Source organism: Paramacrobiotus metropolitanus, unplaced genomic scaffold (assembly GCF_019649055.1).
Source record: "Paramacrobiotus metropolitanus isolate TYO unplaced genomic scaffold, Prichtersi_v1.0 Parri_scaffold0000026, whole genome shotgun sequence".
NCBI classification, from domain to species: domain Eukaryota; kingdom Metazoa; phylum Tardigrada; class Eutardigrada; order Parachela; family Macrobiotidae; genus Paramacrobiotus; species Paramacrobiotus metropolitanus.
Window position 1 is genome coordinate 185,023 of NW_026570246.1, and position 17,541 is coordinate 202,563.

At 42.1% G+C, this 17,541-nt stretch overlaps 3 protein-coding genes across 3 annotated transcripts; 1 reads left to right on the top strand and 2 right to left on the bottom strand.

Moving 5' to 3' along the window:
• Window positions 1-695: 695 nt before the first annotated feature.
• LOC129587654 (cyclic nucleotide-gated cation channel beta-3-like) lies at window positions 696-7,086 on the bottom strand. The gene is made up of 4 exons (XM_055481483.1): window positions 6,588-7,086; window positions 5,777-6,068; window positions 4,030-5,508; window positions 696-1,738 (listed from the first exon to the last, which is right to left on the bottom strand). The coding sequence occupies exons 1-4, from the start codon at window positions 6,899-6,901 to the stop codon at window positions 899-901; spliced, it is 2,925 nt and encodes a 974-aa protein (XP_055337458.1). The 5' UTR covers window positions 6,902-7,086; the 3' UTR covers window positions 696-898.
• A 523-nt stretch (window positions 7,087-7,609) lies between these two features.
• On the bottom strand, window positions 7,610-12,132 carry LOC129587826 (cyclic nucleotide-gated cation channel beta-3-like). The gene is given in 6 exon segments (XM_055481757.1): window positions 7,610-7,859; window positions 7,938-8,548; window positions 8,859-9,122; window positions 9,124-10,344; window positions 10,592-10,904; window positions 11,388-12,132. Coding segments are annotated over 6 exon segments (2,790 nt in total). The 5' UTR covers window positions 11,651-12,132; the 3' UTR covers window positions 7,610-7,741.
• A 538-nt stretch (window positions 12,133-12,670) lies between these two features.
• On the top strand, window positions 12,671-17,502 carry LOC129587764 (ovochymase-2-like). The gene is given in 18 exon segments (XM_055481661.1): window positions 12,671-12,902; window positions 13,131-13,264; window positions 13,688-13,832; window positions 14,059-14,127; window positions 14,220-14,250; window positions 14,391-14,631; window positions 14,921-14,996; window positions 15,063-15,127; window positions 15,316-15,379; window positions 15,491-15,574; window positions 15,813-15,925; window positions 16,058-16,132; window positions 16,194-16,246; window positions 16,388-16,394; window positions 16,397-16,567; window positions 16,765-17,039; window positions 17,118-17,207; window positions 17,276-17,502. Coding segments are annotated over 18 exon segments (1,848 nt in total). The 5' UTR covers window positions 12,671-12,853; the 3' UTR covers window positions 17,382-17,502.
• The last annotated feature ends 39 nt before the right edge of the window (window positions 17,503-17,541 follow it).

Sequence of the window (17,541 nt, forward strand, 5' to 3'; positions counted from 1 at the left end):
CTATTAAATTGGCGAATAAGGCTGATTAACATCTGGATCCTATAACTATTTTTACTCCACTGTACTGTACCTGTACGTTGTACTCGTACAATACAAAAAGCCAAGCATACGAGCAAGAAACGTCTTGTTGTATTACTTTTTTTTGTCCTTTGGCTTGTGGTGCGAAAGCACTGTTGCTTTTGCTTATGGAGAACGGGAAGTTATTTGTAAATTGTACAAGCTGCCGAGTTCCAATGTTCTTGTTTAAACAAGAACGTTTTCAGTTTTCTAAATCTAAGCGCTGAGACAAATATTTGTCTCAGCGCTTAGATTTACAAAACTGAAAACGTACAGGAAGGCAATTATTATAAATTCGTTTTAACGATATATATATATATATATATATATATATATATATATATATATATATATATATATATATATATATATATATATAATATATATATATATATATATATATATATATATATATATATATTATATTTGCAGTTCCGGACGCGTTTAGCGGTAAAATATTTGGTTTATCTCTTACAGCTATTCAGGCAGCTTTGCTCAAATTATTCCGCCAAAAAGTCAAATAAGGTTTACGAAATGGTTGTGATTGCGCGCGATTCAGCACAATCGGATCGCATAGCAGTCACCTCTGTGTATTATACACGAGTATAATAATTATTAGGACAAGTAGGTGCGCCAAACGATGTTGTACAAATTGCAGCTTTGTGGCACGTCCACTTTTTTTCATATAGATATTTTTGACTGTATGACAAAAGGACTGCACCTACAGAAAGTAAAGGAAATAGCACAGTATTTATCATGTCCAATCGCTTTGGCGTTTAATTTCCTGTACGTGCGCCATACTGGTTCCCTGTAAATGTAAATTCTTTGCAAAAGTTATTTATCATGACGTTTCCGGACTCGAGAATGTCACAGCAGCAAAATTATCCGACAGGTTAGAAAATTCATGATCCGAGAAAGAGACATTGCGAGACGTAGCCGAGCCAACCGGATTATCGGGTATGGGTCCTAATTCAAAGACATGCAGTTTTCTCGGGATGGGAATCGGTCCGCGTGCGCTGGGCGGTTGCAGTTCGTTAGCGTCATGTTCGGTCTCAATCGGGGCGATTTTCGGTGTACTGAAAAATCTTCGCTTCAGATTCGTCAAGCTGCTGCTTTTCGTCACACTGGTCAGCGGTGTTGCCGCGCGCTCCTTGTAGAAAGTTTTATCCGGAGTGGTCAGCTTAGATATCGGCGCCGGACTCCCGACTGACCGCAGCGTGTGCACCGAGTGTGACATGTTAGACGGCGTACGGTGGTGTTTCTTGCGCCGCTGCAGACGACTCTGGCTGCTGTACGTCCCCGTTGCCTCGTCGTTATCGGAGGAGTCGCTGGGGACGTTGACCGCGCTGCGCCGGCGTCGAATGCTCTGCTTCTGAGCCAGACTCTCTGTTGACCTTTTTTGAGCCGGTTCGGATTTGATGCTAGTGATTGATGCAGTGACCGGCACATCTTGCACCGGTTCAGGGGTGCGTGCGCGTTGGCTGTTCCCTTTGTCGGCTGCTGGGACAGTCATGGGAAGTTCCACATCATCCCCACCCGAATCGTCATCGGATTTGTGGTTGCGGAAAACGGTGAGTTCCATGGCTGACTGCGACAGTCGCCGGCGGATCACAGAGGTCGGTTTTAACACACTCAGCGCTACACGGACCATTTCGGGAGTTGGAGGCCGAGTTGGAATAATCTGGAATATTTGATGTACAGAGTTATAAGAAGTGAAAGGTCATCGTCAGTCTCTTATTTCTGTACTCGTACCTAATATTATTACCAGTATGTAAATCATAAAAGTGAAAGCATCCGCTACTCGTATACGTATAAAAGTACTCGTATACGAGTGCAAATAGTGATTATGCAAACGTCTTTGCGTCGGTATCTTAATGAAATTTTGCAGTTTTGTTGTACTATGATAATTTGTTTTAGTGAACACTGTACGATATACGGTATTCCGTAAGTAGTCGTTTTGCGGTACTATAACGCTTTCAGAATGCACACAAATTCACAACTGGCAATATGGTATTCGTCAAGTTCCCTAATAGCACATATATAAATAGCTATTACGTTTAATAGTCGGCTACAGTAGTTTTCCGTTGGCTGCACACAGATGCAGACTTTAACACTATGAAAAGGGGAAGACTAGTCTTCGCATAGGAATAGTGTTAACGGCTTGTTTTGGGTTTGTCTATGGAGATTCGTAACCAAAATGTTACACGCCTTTGATTCGCCCATTTTAGGGGAGTGGTTTAGTATTTTCCGGAGGGCAAAACCCTGCAGAGTGCAGTGAGTTATGCATACATAAAGATACTGTATACGTTATAATACAAAGACTGTAAGTATATACGGCTTGCTTTTGAACGGTTAATACCTTATAAGAGGATAGTTTAGCATTGCAGGCAGTGTAACTGTGCAACCATCCACAGTTGTTGGTTTATTTTACTTAAGTAAGCCGCTGACCGCTGGTTGTGTTCCAGACTATATCAACTTGAACGCTAGCTTTGAGCGCTATCGACTCATTCAATTTTGCTGAATCTCCCAAGCATGGACTTTGTAAGGATATTAGCAATTACATTAAACGCAAAAGCTTTATATACATGCACAAAGATACAGGATCAGAAATTAATCAAATTTTCTAGAAAAGGCCTTTTAATTTAAAACCTGTCAAGGCAAAATTCTAATCACCGGTTCCCGAGCACCAGAGAAACTTCAGGCGCCGGCTATGGAGTAAAATGTACAAATGTTGCATTCTTATCACTTACTCAAAGTGAACTTATAATGTTTCATAAGCGTTTTCCGCATGTATTGATATTTCTTGACAGCGACAAAAGCTGTCACAAAAAACAGCTTGTTCTCCTAAATTTTTGAAGTTGGTTTGATTTAGCAATAACTGATCGAGACGCAAGAGTTGGAGTTATCTTGCAAGTCCGAAGAAAACAACCAGCCGTCAAAAACTGCATTAAACCGTCGCTTGTTTGCTTCTTTGCGGTTGCATCAGTTACAGTGCGGCTGTTAACGGGTTTTTTTTCAAAATATCAAATTTTTCAATTTGGTTCACTCCACGCACACTTAAGAGGCTAATTTTAGGGAGGAAATGGGTTCTCGAATGAGCACATTCTCATTCCAGCAGCACGCTGTTGGAATGAAAATCTATCAAAAATTCGTAACTTTGTTATTTCCGTGCTAAATTTTTTTGTATGCGCTTAAAAAATTAAAACAATGCATGCTATTAGGCAGAATAACTGATTTTCTGGTTTTGTTTCAAGGTTTGGCACTGAGAGCATACGTGTTTAGCATAGCCGCCTATTTAAAATCTCGAATGAGTCTACCATAGACGGGTATGTTAACATCAAAGGCTCATAGTGAATAACCCGAAAATAAAAACGAAAGATCAGTTGTTTTGCCTAAGGGTATGCGTTATTTTGTATTTTTTAAGTTTATACAAAAGAATTTAACACGAAAATTAACAAAGTTACGAATTTTTGAAGATTTTGATTCCAGCAGCGTGCTGCATGGGCCACCGCACGCGTACTTAAGCTAAGTTGCTGCTAGACAGCTGCCTTAACTTCGCCAGCAGTATGGCAAACAAAATCGGCAATAAGTTCAAGAAAAAATAATGGACGGCTCTGTAAATAATATGCTCTCGTCGTACATTGTATAGTATTTAACCATCCTCCAAACTAGTTGCAATCAGGTGCGTGCCGCAATTTAGTTAAAGACTCCCGTACACCGTTCAGGAACAAGCCGTATGCAGACTATAGAAAGTCTCATGTATTCCCGATATATACCACAGCCGACGGAACTATTTCCGCGAGGAAATGCCACGAAGTGTTTTATGATAAAGCTAGTGAAAAGTAAAACTCTGCTAGTTGCTATCGCTAGTTACTGCTGGTTGTTTCCATATGTGCCTGAATGCCGGATATTTATGTAAGTACGTATGCCCAAGATGCGGTTTATGGTACAATTTTAGAAATTTAATTTTACCTCAACCGGCGGCGGGGTGGGCGGCTTCTCCGGTGGCGGCTTTCCTTTGTTCATCAGTTCCTGTGCTTTCAACTTCAACGCATCCAGCGTCTCAGGATAATCTTTCATTACATCATTCAAATCCGCTTTACTTAGCACATACAAATTAGAAAATCCTTTGGAGCGGACATCGGCCGTCCGACGATTCCCACCGGCCAGCGCCAGCAGACTAATCTCTCCAAAGACACTACCCGGCGTCAAGGTCACCGCCACTCTCCCATCGGGCAGCACCACTTCCAGAATGCCCGAACGAATAATGTACATCTCCTTGCCAATCTCCCCACGCTTACAAATATAGTCATTGGGCAAGTAAACGCTGGGCTTCAGACGCAGCAGCAGTTCTTCCAGTACTTTCTTATCAACATCCTTAAACAGCTGTACTTTATGGATGGTGCTAAAGTGTACTTCCATAGCAAGATCCGTACGCAGTTTCACCGGTAACCCCTCCAATAATCTCCCTTCATCGATCGTTTTCTGTTGTTCCCAGTTATACAACAGCCATGTGCGTACGCGCTCCTGCAGCTCTTTGGGGATTTTCAACGTGTGCATATGTTCAACTATGGCATCCATGACCTCGTAGAATTCATCTTCCTGCCGCGTCATCGCCTTCAATACATCGCGAATCTGACCGACTAGCGTGGCAAAGACAAAGACACCGAGAAACCACAGAATCGTACTGTAGATCATCTCGGAAATGTAGGCGGGGAAATTTAGATTGCCAATAATCGTCACCATTGAAACGGAAAAAAAGAAGCAAAAAATATAGGCATTGTACTTGCCGGGGAAATTGCATTTATCCGGAATGCTATCAGCAGTGGCATTCTGGCATCTTGGCCTTTCGTTGTTGTATACAAACGAATCATCTTCGGAGAAGTTTTTCCAATAAGAGAAATAGAAGAAGATGCAGGCATTGGCATGGATTAAATACATCATATACGCTACCGAGCGCAAAACGCGAAAATAATATGGATTGGTAAATAGCAGATCAATGCGATCCAGTAGTTCCCAATAACTGTGGATTTTTATTAAACGCAGCAGCCGGAATAACGGGTTCACCGTACCGTTCACTTGATTGAGTTCCGGGACGAGATAGAACAAATCCAACGGAATCAAGCAGCAAATGTCCAGAATAAAATCGTCGCTGACGACGTACACCCGCATTATTTCCTTTTTGTCTGTCACTTCGATGCCGTTAACGTAAGCGCGTATGGACGGCTTCCAAATGATCAAATCCAGCAAGTACACCAAATCACAGAAATAGTCAATTATTAGCCAGTACATTAAATTGTCTGGATCCTGGACATAAAATGCCGCACGCAGAGGAATAACAATGGCATTGTAGACGAAGCACATACTGACCAGGCTCAGCCATGCCAGATATATCCGGGAATGCGGGTCGAACGATGGCGGCCGCGGAATTTTGTAATACCATTCTGGCACCTGTGTGCAGCAAAATCCGTACTTTTGATTAACTTGTTCGAAAGATATTGCCCACAAAATTAAAGTTTTCTTGCTATGCAGCATACGTAATATTAAGTACTAGTAATTAATCCGGTTTCACGTACTTTGCTATAAAAAAGTATGACCTGTGCATATAATAATAATAATAATATGATTATTATTTATATGTAAGCATGGATGTACATACAAAATGAAACTGCACTATGTACTTTACAATCACAGCTACTGATCGTACGAGTAATCGTACTTTAACAGCCGGTAATTTCCACAGCTTGATAATAACCGGTGGTGGCGGTTCCGGTTCGGCTCGTTTCGGTGGCGGTGGCGGCGGTGGAGCCTTTTTCTTCTCAGCTTCCTTGGGCTCAGCCGGTTTGAGGACGGATTCATCCGCTTTGGGCGGTGGCGGTGCTTCCGGTTTCAGCAAATCAGCGGTCGGAGCTTGCATAACCGCCTGCTTGGCCTGTAAGGAACGGGCCCGGAATGCAGCGGCTAAGTTCTTCAGCCGTTCCTGCAGCACTTGCCCATGCTCGCTTTGCAGACTGCAAAATAATTATGAGCGTAGGTATTATGTAAGTACTTTATAGAGGATCGAGAGACACAAGTTCTTATGAGTCGGTGAAACAGTTGTAGCAAACTGTAAATGTGTAAACGTACGTTGATGTGTACTTTATTAATGTGTACACGTAGGGGAAATGGATTTGCAGTTAACAAGAAATAAGAGTTTTATGTAGCAGGAAAAATGGCAAATTATTCTTCCAGCATTTCAGGAACTCCAAAGGTTCTCTCGGGAGAGCTCTGCATTTAAAGTTCTAATTTGATGGTGTATAGAAAGCATTTTCCTTTTTTTCTTGAGCAGATTCGATTAGCATTTTAGAGACCATTTGTTTGACTTATACATTAAAAAAATTACAAAGTGAAAATTCCTCCTGGCGTAATCATAAATATTTCAACATGATGCAATCGCGATAGACTTCCTCAAAGTAAACATTCCTGTGTCAGATACGATTTATACAAGGTCACATCAGGGGTATCATGTACTAAACGTGCGCTCAACTTACTAGACGGTGCTGGTGTTGAGGTTGGCCTCGTTCTCCTGGGCCGTGAGGAAATCGGAGACGCGCGCCGTCTCCGGTGACCTGGCCAGCGCCTCGTCCACCAGCTGCTCGTGGACGGATAGGATTTCCAGTTCCTCATCATTCTGCGGTCCAGTGGGCATGACGTGAACGTGCTGATGGAATTGCGGCTGGGAATTGGTGCTGGCCACACTGCCGCCGTTAGGGGAGATCTCACTATCCGAGTCACCTTTCCCTGAATCGGAGATCAACACAGGCGCGGGTGCAGGTGAAGGGAATGCGGGTTTATGGCCTGACATGCCCGCGATGCGACACGATTAACCATGCATCAGCACGTACCGTGAATATACTCGCCAGTGTCATACAGACATATCGGATTACAATACTTAGGGGCCGCGCTGCTGTTTTTGACTCGGGATGATTGTTTCCGGGTAAAGTCGGTTTAGCGCGAGTGCTGCTGGAAGGGATATGTGTCGATCATACAGTTTACCTCGCAATGGGGTCTGTAATCTACAGTTGTGAGCTGGCGTGGAGGAAATACAATTTAGCGATGGGTGCTACCTGTGCAGGATCTTTGAAGATCGATGAATTGGTAGCTTAACCGGCAGCACGTCCCTAATCTGATACAATCAATATGGGGATGTGTGCATTAGAAACACCACGGCTGGGCTGCCGGTGGATTAATTATGAACACACGGCATCAACAATGCGGAATCAATCGATATTATTGGTGCCGTAGGTGAGCGAAGCATCTTTTTTTACCGGGCACCAGCGTCAGCTTGTGGGTACGGGCGAAATCACCGGAAGTATCAAATGCCGGTGACGATCCAAGCAAGCTTTCTTGCAATTGTAATTATATCGGCATTGCTTTTTTTCAGATTTTTTAATAAATTCTGCATACGTTTGAGCGTTGTAAAATTATCTAAATTATGAAGTGCGGCATATTGTATTTGCAGCTGCGGAAATATTGACCGTGATTTATTTGCATAGAAGACGGAAGCACTTCAAACCATGCATACGTACCATTCGTACTGCCATATTGCTTACAAAACATACAAATTACGAATAAAATCTTTAAACAGTAAAGATATGTACAAAAATATTTCTTAAAGTGTTTGTACACAAGCAGAAAGTATTCTTTATAAATTTTCCGACACACTGGAATGCACCGGTTCGGTGGAGGACATGGGCGACTGATAGGTGCCGGGGCTGCTGGAGGTGGCGGTGTCGGGTGAGTCCCGATCGGAGCGCAGAGATCTACCAGCAGAGATCACATTGTTAGTAAGCAGGGATGATGGTGCATTAAGGGGAGAAATTTTCGGGGTGTTGAACAACCTTCGCTTAATGTTAACCATCTGACTGGCTGCGCTCTCGCCCTCCTGACTGCCACCTCCGTCGTTCTCACCGGACACCACCGGCAGCAGACTCCCGCCCAGCGTCCTCAACGGAATATTATTCGATCTGTTGGACGATGTGTAACTGCTGGACCGCGATTCCAGGATCTCGTGGATGTGCCCGACGTAGTGACCTTTCTTCCGTATACGCGGTCCGCGCGGCGTCTCTTCCAGTTCAGATGACGAGTCATCCGGTGGAAATGCTTGATTTCGCCTGCGTCTACCGGATTTTCTGGTGACAGTGTTCAGGGTGTCCGTGCGAGGTGGAACCGCCGGAAATACAACGGGTTTTCTATCGGGTGCAATGTCGCCGTTGGGTATTTGCAGTTTCGTGTCCGTGTGATTACTTGTGTTGTCGGGAATCTGATCAGGCACAGCGGCAGTGTTGACAGTCGCGTCAAATGATCTGGGTGAGTGCAGGTCGTCATCCGGGAGTGCTTTCATTTCGGATGCGGAGCTGGAAACGATTTTCAGCCGTACTGCCGATCCTGGATTCATTACTTTCGTGGCGACGTGCACCATTTCCGGTGTGGGCACTCGGTTGGGTACAATCTGCAAAAAATTAAATAACCTTTGACGCATACGTATGACGTATACGTACTTGAATACATCACAGGTACAGCATTACCGTTATTCAACTCATTGTCAGTAAGCATAATGCCGGTAACTTGAATTTATGTTAAGACATTTAAAACAGCAGTCAAACCAAGGGATACAAATGTCCTCAAAATTATTTCTGTTACTTGCGCAATGAACAAGTTTCTGCAACGTTAGCGCTACTTTTAACCCGAAAAAATTTTTAAACAAAGAGCCATGTTCACATATCTAAATTTTAGCACAAATTAGTAATTTTGGTGCTAACCTGTACTGCTTCCGGATGCGGCAGCTTTTCCGGCGGCGGTTTGCCCTTATTCAGTAGCTCCTGCGCTTTGGCTCTAAGCGCATCCAGCGTCTCCGGATAATCCTTCATCACATCGTTCAAATCCGATTTGCTCAGTACATACAAATTGGAGAACCCTTTCGAGCGTACATCCGCCGTACGCCGATTGCCGCCGGCCAGCGACAGCAGGCTGACCTCTCCAAAAACACTGCCGGGTGTTAAGGTCACCGCCACCCGCCCATCCGGGCAGCACCACCTCCAACACCCCCGATTTGACAATGTACATCTCCTTCCCGATTTCCCCGCGCCGGCAAATAAAATCATTCGGCAGGAAGACGTTGGGTTTGAGCCGCAACAGCAATTCCTCCAACACCGTCTTATCCACATCTTTGAACAACTGTACTTTGCTGATGACATGGAAATGCACTTCCATAGCCAAATCCGAACGAATTCGTACCGGTAAACCTTCCAAGAATTTTCCCTCATCGATCGTCCGTTGCTGCTCCCAATTGTATAACAGCCACGTTCGTACCCGCTCCTGTAATTCTTTAGGAATTTTCAGCGTGTGCATATGCTCCACAATGGCGTCCATTAACTCGTAGAATTCGTCTTCTTGATGCGTCATCGCTTTGAACACATCGCGCACTTGTCCGACCAGCGTGGCGAAGACGAACACACCGACAAACCACAAGATGAAACTGTAGATCATAGCCGGCAAGGTGTGGGGAAAACTCAGGTTGCCGATAATGGTCACCATCGATACAGAGAAAAAGAAACAGAATACGTAATCCGTATAATCGCCGGGTAAATTGCATTTCAGTTTGTCGCTTTCTTCCACCGGATTGTGGAAGGTCTTACTGAGATTCTGACAATCCGGATGCCGGTTATTGTACACAAACTCGTCTTCAGAAGTGAATCCGTATAGGTACGAATAATAGTAATAAATGCATGCGTTAACGTGGATCAAGTACATGGAATAAGCAAGAAAGCGCGCCATGCGAAAATAATACGGATTGGATACGAGTTGGTCAAGCCGGTCTAATAATTCCCAGTATGAGAAGATTTTTAAAATACGCAGCATTCGAAATAAAGGATTAATTCCCACCTGGGGCACCAGGTAGATAAAGTCTAGCGGGAGAATACTTAACACGTCAAACACGAAGGATTGTGTACGGACATATTTACGAACGATTTCTTTCGTCTGGGTTATTTCGATGCCGTTGACGAACACGCGTATACACGGCTTCCATATGATAAGGTCGGTTATGTTAATTAAATCGCCAATGTAATCCGCCAGTAACCAGATGAACCATAACCGTTCGGATGGCTCGAAAAATGCCGCACGGTACGGAATAAACACCGCATTGTAAATGAAAAAGACGCTCACCACAGTTAACCAGCCGAGATACTTCGTAGCGTGTGGGTCGAAAGATTCCGGACGGGGAAGGTTAAAATACCAATCTGGTACCTGTATGGAGTTTTTTACATTGGTTTATCCGTATTCATAAAATTGGGTATTTGACTTAATGTAGGTCATTCAACGTCACTAAGCCGGTTATCAAAAAGCAGTTTGGTACTTGTGTGACCTTTGCAAGTTTTAGCTGCAGTGAACTGTGAATGGACAAACGTTATCTTTTTTTGTGTATTGACAACTAATTTTTTATATTTGCTCGTAGTAAAAGTTCCCAATACAACAACATAAAATGTAAGCTTACGCGTATAGCCAAGCGACCGATTCTTATCCGAACAGCCTGTCGAGAATGCGATCTTTTTCGGGGTGTGCTAACTGTATCCGGCGACGTCACGGCATCGAGATGGACCTGACCTGAACCTTCCAGTATGTTTTCGATTTCGTACTGTACAACAAGGGGGTTAGCGGCCGGATCCGGGAGGGGTTGTACTTCGTGCGGTTCCGGTGTGGGCGGTCGCAAATCCAAATCCAAAACGCTCTGGTCCGACCGCGCTCGGAAGGCGCGTACTAATTCCAGCAGACGGCGGCGAATTCTGTCACCCCTCATGGTTCTGAAACTATGCTGGGCATATTGTACAATACAGAATGAACGAACACAACAAGTATTAAATCCGGATCGGGACATTTTTAAATTATATCTTCAGGTAATTCTTTAAGCATTGCTTACCTTAAAATAATATATAATCTGAAAATGTCCCGATCCGCATTTAGTACGATAATTTGCATAAATGCACGAACGCATAATTTTTCTGCACAAATGTATTTGGCGTTTGTACTATAATCTGCCATTCGAGATCCCCAAAAGCAACTTAATTTAATTATTTAATTATTCTTCTTAATATATGCATATGTGTCATATGTCACAGGCTTATACAGTTTAGCTATAAATGGGTGACAGATGTATCCATAAACTGCAATATAAGAGTAAAGAAGCAGATGGTTTATGAATTATGCATATTGTAGGCTTGAATTTATAATAAAAAAACTCGCATAACACGAGTACTTGGATTCTATGCATCCACTGTATTCCCGGAACTTACTAGGCAGTCAGTGGATCCAGTGGTTCCTTTCGCTTAACAACCGGGATGACTGGAACTGCTGCAGCTGCGGACTGCGATGACCTTTCCAGTGCCTCATCCACTAAGCGCTCATGTGCTGCGAGTGCAGTCCCACTGGTCTGCTCCTGTTTATCGATATCGCTGGCCTCTGATGGTCTTCTCTCGTTCGAATCAGCCGCAGCCTTGATTTCTTCATTATAAATGTTGTCTAAAGAAGTAATACTAGGGCGGGGATTCTGATCCATGGTACTCAAAAATTTACCACGCTATACAGTACTCTGGAAACGGATGAACTATCCAGTAGTATTGACTGCAAGGCACTACTAATATAAGGATTTCGCGTTTTGCAACAATTTGTGTTAGTCTACGCAGGTTTATATAGGAGAAGATTGTTGGTGTCAAGTTATCAACCTGCATCACTTTGTGTATTCTATTCAGGTGGGTACGGCAAAGTTTTGAAGGATGGATCCTATGTCAACAAAATTTGATAACCAAATGGCAACACTGTCAAGGCTTGCTTATAAGCTGCAGATAATATTCCACTCCATTAATCGATCCAGAAAACCTAAACATTCCATATCGTTCGTCCCGTCCATCATCCATACTGCTCTGAACGCACTTGCATATATTATATATTGATAAGTGAATACAAAAGAATTCTGCATTTATTGGTTTATGTTCTTTTCTAATGTAGTCTACTAAACAAATTTTTTATTCGTCAGTGACCACTGATTTCTTATATTTTTTAGGGTGTCTGGCATTACATTGGTAAGACATTATACAGCTAAATTATATGGCAGTTTATAGCGGATTTGACGAAGGTCATCACTTAAAGTGATTATTGTTAGTGACTTATCAGAGTATTAGAATTTGAGGAAATTAAATTTGAGGTATAGCAGATTATTTACTCCCACTAAACCAGGCAACAAACAATTTGAAAATACTCTGTAGGAGCAAAAACATACGCGATTTATCACATCTTAATATGCCATGAACTGCATGACGAAGGCGTTTGTTGGTTTATACAAATAATTAATAAATAACAAATGTATCGCAATCACTTGTTTTATGATAAGCTAGGCTTCTTAATATCGTATGGCATGATACAGATGACAATAGAGTAGACAGCAAAAGTATAAAAGAGAAACATTGTGCAATAACTGTAGAGCCTTATCAGCCGCCTGTGCATTGTCAAATAATGTACCATAAGAATGTAAGATAAATTTGTATGATACCATTATAATTTTTGCTGTTGTGTGCGAAGAAGGAAATTAAAACATAATTACTGCGTACACTAATATTGTGCAACTATGCAAGTAACTAGGATTGTCGTCCAGTCTGACTATTTAAAATTTGACCCATTTCTGACTGTTCCCTTAGCTAGAAAGATACCTACAGATATATGAGTACAATTCAAAATGAAATGCATTTCTTATTGGCTATTCCTGATGCTGTGTACAGTTGTAATCTCGGACTATGTGGCAGCGGAAACCACTCGTAAGATTCTACCAGTACACCGTTTTTAGGGAATAGGGAAGATCTTCCTCGGAAAGCGCAGTTTGCAGTACTGCTAGCACATTACACTGTCAGCTGAACTATCTGCAGTGTACAATACATGTGTTGTACTGGAATCAGGCTTGCTTTAACGTTTCCTCGATATGTGCAATTAATACCTAATATGGCTACAAAGTACAGAGTATCGTAATATGCTAAACGTTTTTCCAGATGGATGCAAATCTCCGGCGATCATCAACGCTAGTTCGGGAAGCATTGAGTCTCCTTATTACGATTTCTACCCAAATCAGACGTACCCTTTCAACCTGCGATGCAGGTGGATCATACAAGGAACATCTGGCCAGGTTGGCTACTGTGCTTTATAATTTGCCCTTACATGACACTGCGTGATAAGAGCGTAGCTTCTGCTCAAAACAAAGGGGAAATATAGATATAACAAAATGTGGCTGTTGTGTATAATATTACTGTAGCATTCGTTAGTTTGGCGTGTACCATTAAAGTATACAAAGTATATGTTGCGCGCGTCGTCCTGTTATTGTAAACTAATTTATTTTTTCCGGGTAAGCACCTGTGTTTTATAATGATAACTGATAATTCATGCAGATATTAATACGGAAAATTAGGCATAACGGGCCTATTTGGAAGACGCATGGCCAGTAATAACCATCATCGAGAACTCTAGAATTCAAATCTAACCCGTCAAAAAGACCTTTAGCTTTCCGTCCAGCTACTGTGGTTATACCGATCCAGCCCTTTTCCATTTACAGAATATTAAACTGACCTTTGGCAGTGGATTTAGCGTTGGGACAAACCCCACCCTGACCGGACGATGCGGTACGGACTTCGTCAGGGCACTTTCACCTGATCTTCAGACCATATGCAATCGAAATCCCCTGCAGGTGCCTCTTTATGGTCAGTCAAATACGTAGTATACTTATAATAAGACGTACAATACTTGGCTAACAACCATAGCGAAATAACAAGATAGCTACCCGCGTCGTAATTCGAACGTTGATGTCGACGTTTCTAACTTCCCAGCAATCATATAAGTTGTCTTCATGCCAAAATTAATGTTTTAGTAAACGCAGCTAATATAAAGCTACGTCAGCAAATAACTTGAAAGTTGTGCGCTACACAGGAGACCTTTGTGGAAGCGAGCCCCCTTCGCACTTGGTGATCGGAAACGATACGGTTGTGATCGAATTCTGTGAGCTCTCATGCCCACGACGTTCTTTGTTCTTTTGCGGCGCGATGCGCGAAGCTTTTTATACGTAATAAAATTCGGTGTGTTGTTTCTAGGTACATTTGGACTTAACAATTTTCCATCAGGGTAGGTTGTGGTAATGGACATCTCCATGGCCATCGACTGCGTGTCACACGAAGATGAATTTTCTTTATGGACATCGATCGTGCTGAGCCATAGAAAACTCACCGCAAAATACTGACACTAAAACTAAAATTTGTTTACAGAAAAAAAGGCTTCCATTTGCACTTTAACAGCACAACGGAGGATGCAACAGTCAGTATCCAACATCCCGCACCACCCACCACGCCGGCTCCGTCTGAGTGTGAAGACCTGACATTCGAGCTGAGCGACTATAATTCCACTGGTCTTTACATTGAATCACCGCGTTTTCCCAACACCTACCCGGAGAACACGAACTGTGTATGGAAGGTTAATCTGGATGCGAATGAGCCAAGAAACGTACTGGTAAGATCTTTTGTATTATTAGAAACAGCGTACAATATAAAATAGGCAGTAGATAAACTGAAAAGTCTTTATACTGAAAATTTGCAATACGAGTACGTACTGTAAATAGAACTATAGAAGTGGCTGCGGCCAATAAAGCAGTTTAAGCAATACAGCACGAAGTGAAAATTATTGCAGACGTTTATCGGAACACAGTAAAATACCAAACGGTGCTGCGAACCTTTCCCATATATCTTCGTATAATCTTTCTACGACTTGACTTTTCTCTAACAAGTGAGTTTTATATTAGGTGAATGCCGAGTTTTTTGAGCTGGACAAAAACGATGAGCTGACAATAAACCAGCAGAATTCCATCGACTTTACTTGTATGTAAAGTGGCAAATATGTATGGTGGCGCATGCACATAAGTCTTAAGTTGTATCTAATCCTAGTTTTGACCTTCAAATTTCTTGGAAAGAATGGCCCACAGGGAATTCGTCTGACCGGAAACTTCTTGGTAAACTGTGGAAATTTCTTCTTTACGAAATTTAGACGCTAATAACAAAATCAGAAAACTGAATTAACTTACAAATATTGAATAATAAAAATAGCCAGCTAATGCTTACGTCAACTGCAACAGTATTGCCTGTTTATAAGCCATTTTTGAGATTGTTCTGATCCATTGACCAATTAATTAAAATTTAGTTTGTTACGTTTGATACCGATGGAGTGGCGGGAAGCGGAAAAGGATTCCGTATTCATTTAAAATGTAAGGGCCCGTAATAAATTAACAACGTAATTGTTGACATTTGTTGTTAGCGCTTGCTACTGTACTTAGACCATCGCAGGCATAGTGATTTTCATTTGTGAAATTTTGCAGTTTCTGATTGCTCTTCTGACACGGGAATATGTGTCAATAATCCCCGTGGAGACGTTTGCTTTACTGAAGACATGATGTGTGACGGTAAAAGGCAGCGTATACAATTATTTTATAATTATTGTTATTTGCTTCGTAAGACTTATGACTGTGGCGTTTTGTACCCACAACTTGAATCGAACGTAGAAAGTAACTAAGCCATCTATCACAAAAAAGGTGTTAAGATACACTAAATTGAATACCGGGATAATACCGATAACAGAATTTCGAAAAGAAAGCTCTGGGTACTTAATAAACAAAACTAGGTAATATTGTACACTTCAAGGAAAACGAGACTGTCAAAATGGAGAGGACGAAAACTGTCCAACCGGATGTGGTTCGCCAGCATTTCCACCCCTTCTTAGCACAAAGCAGCAGCGAATTGTTGGAGGAATAGAGGTACATCGAGTAACTTTTTAATTTTTTCGTGATTTTATTTCGTCAAGGTCAGTCCGTAATATAGTAGAAATATTAAGTTAAAATCGTAATCTACTGCCCTCCTGATTTTTAACAATAACTGGTTGGCGACAGGCACGCCCACACAGTTGGCCATGGCATGTCGCTTTCCGCGCGTTTGACGGTGCCCTCGCGTGTTCTGGAACCATTGTATGCTAATCAGGCCCCATAATGTCTTGCAGTTCTCTGTGACGGGTTTTAAAATTAATAGATTGACCACTCTTGGATTTTGACTTCCAAGGACTGCTGTCAAACGTTGTCCTTGTAAGTTCGATCAAGGTGAAAACAACATTATTTATTTTGAATTCCTTATTGGTTTTATTTCAAGGAATTTACTTTTGCTTTTTGTATCATTGTCTATTTTATGTTACGCTTATACCGATATAAACACTATACCCTTTACAGTGCAAATGAGGCGTCTTTTATGGGAAATGGAGCAGTTATTCATGTGGGGAACATGACCTTTTTAATACGAGAGAGCCCAATGTTGCAATTTACTATATTGACCAACTGATTGAATATCCGAATGTTGGAGGAGCTGCATTCTTTGATGAAAGTGACTTTTGTCTTGTAAAAACAAAATCGGTATGTATGAGTACTTAACTATCTGTACTTGGTAAATGTAAAGCTATCATTAAATATTTCTTAAATTTGTACATGTTCTGCGTTCACAGTGCCCACGTAGCATGTGTGCCATGAATATATGCCATGAAAAATCGTATCGTGTATGAAGTCGCAGCTCTGCTTTGAATATTACGGCGTAAATACACTGATTGTTGCAGAAAATATTTTTCAATGATCACGTGATGCCGGTTTGTCTTCCATCCGTAATTGGCCATCCAGCGGGCACGGTCTGCTATGCAACGGGATGGGGAGCGGCAGAAAAAAACGAAGCATCACTAAGCCAGGGCGCTTATACGGACCGTTTGCGCCAAGTTGACTTGACCATTCTCAGCGATAAAGTATGCAGTCAGCAGTTTAATACTTCCGGTATTACTCCAGGAGTACTATCGCATCCAGCTGCGGTGTGTGTGGAGAGCAATTCTGCCAAATCGACGTAAGTTACATTCTGTACAGGCTAATTCTAGTAATATGTCAACTGCAATATCAAACTTTTCTATTCCACTTCGGCCAGATGCTACGGCGATACGGGCGGACCACTGGTATGTCGCAGCAGTACCAATCTGCAGAGATGGGAGCTTGTTGGAGTCGTTAATCGCTGGATGTAAGAAACAGGCTTTTGGGTAGACGATCTGTACATGATTTTGTTTGCAATCTTTTGTGTCTTTGCAGGGGATGTGTAGTCGAAACCAGCGGAATGCCCAGCTACTTTTCAAAAGTATCATATGAATATGTTTTGGACTGGATAACGTCCACTGTATTTCCCTTTGGCAAATAAAATCGTTAAGGGTCGTGTGTTTATTACTTCTAGTGCTAGATTATCTACTGTAGCTATGTAATATTCGATGTAATTTCGCTATTATCTGTAAAAGTGTAACAATTACAGATAGCTCATTAAAAGTCAAGTTTGCGATCAGACGTTAGTCACGTGACTAACG

Excerpts from the sequence above, each read along its gene's own strand:
- LOC129587654 (XM_055481483.1), bottom strand. The coding sequence starts at position 6,901 with ATGTCAGGCCATAAACCCGCATTCCCTTCACCTGCACCCGCGCCTGTG. Across the intron at positions 6,069-6,587 it reads CTCAACACCAGCACCGTCTA|TCTGCAAAGCGAGCATGGGC; the intron begins GTAAGTTGAGCG and ends ATTATTTTGCAG. Across the intron at positions 1,739-4,029 it reads CCACCCCGCCGCCGGTTGAG|ATTATTCCAACTCGGCCTCC; the intron begins GTAAAATTAAAT and ends CAAATATTCCAG.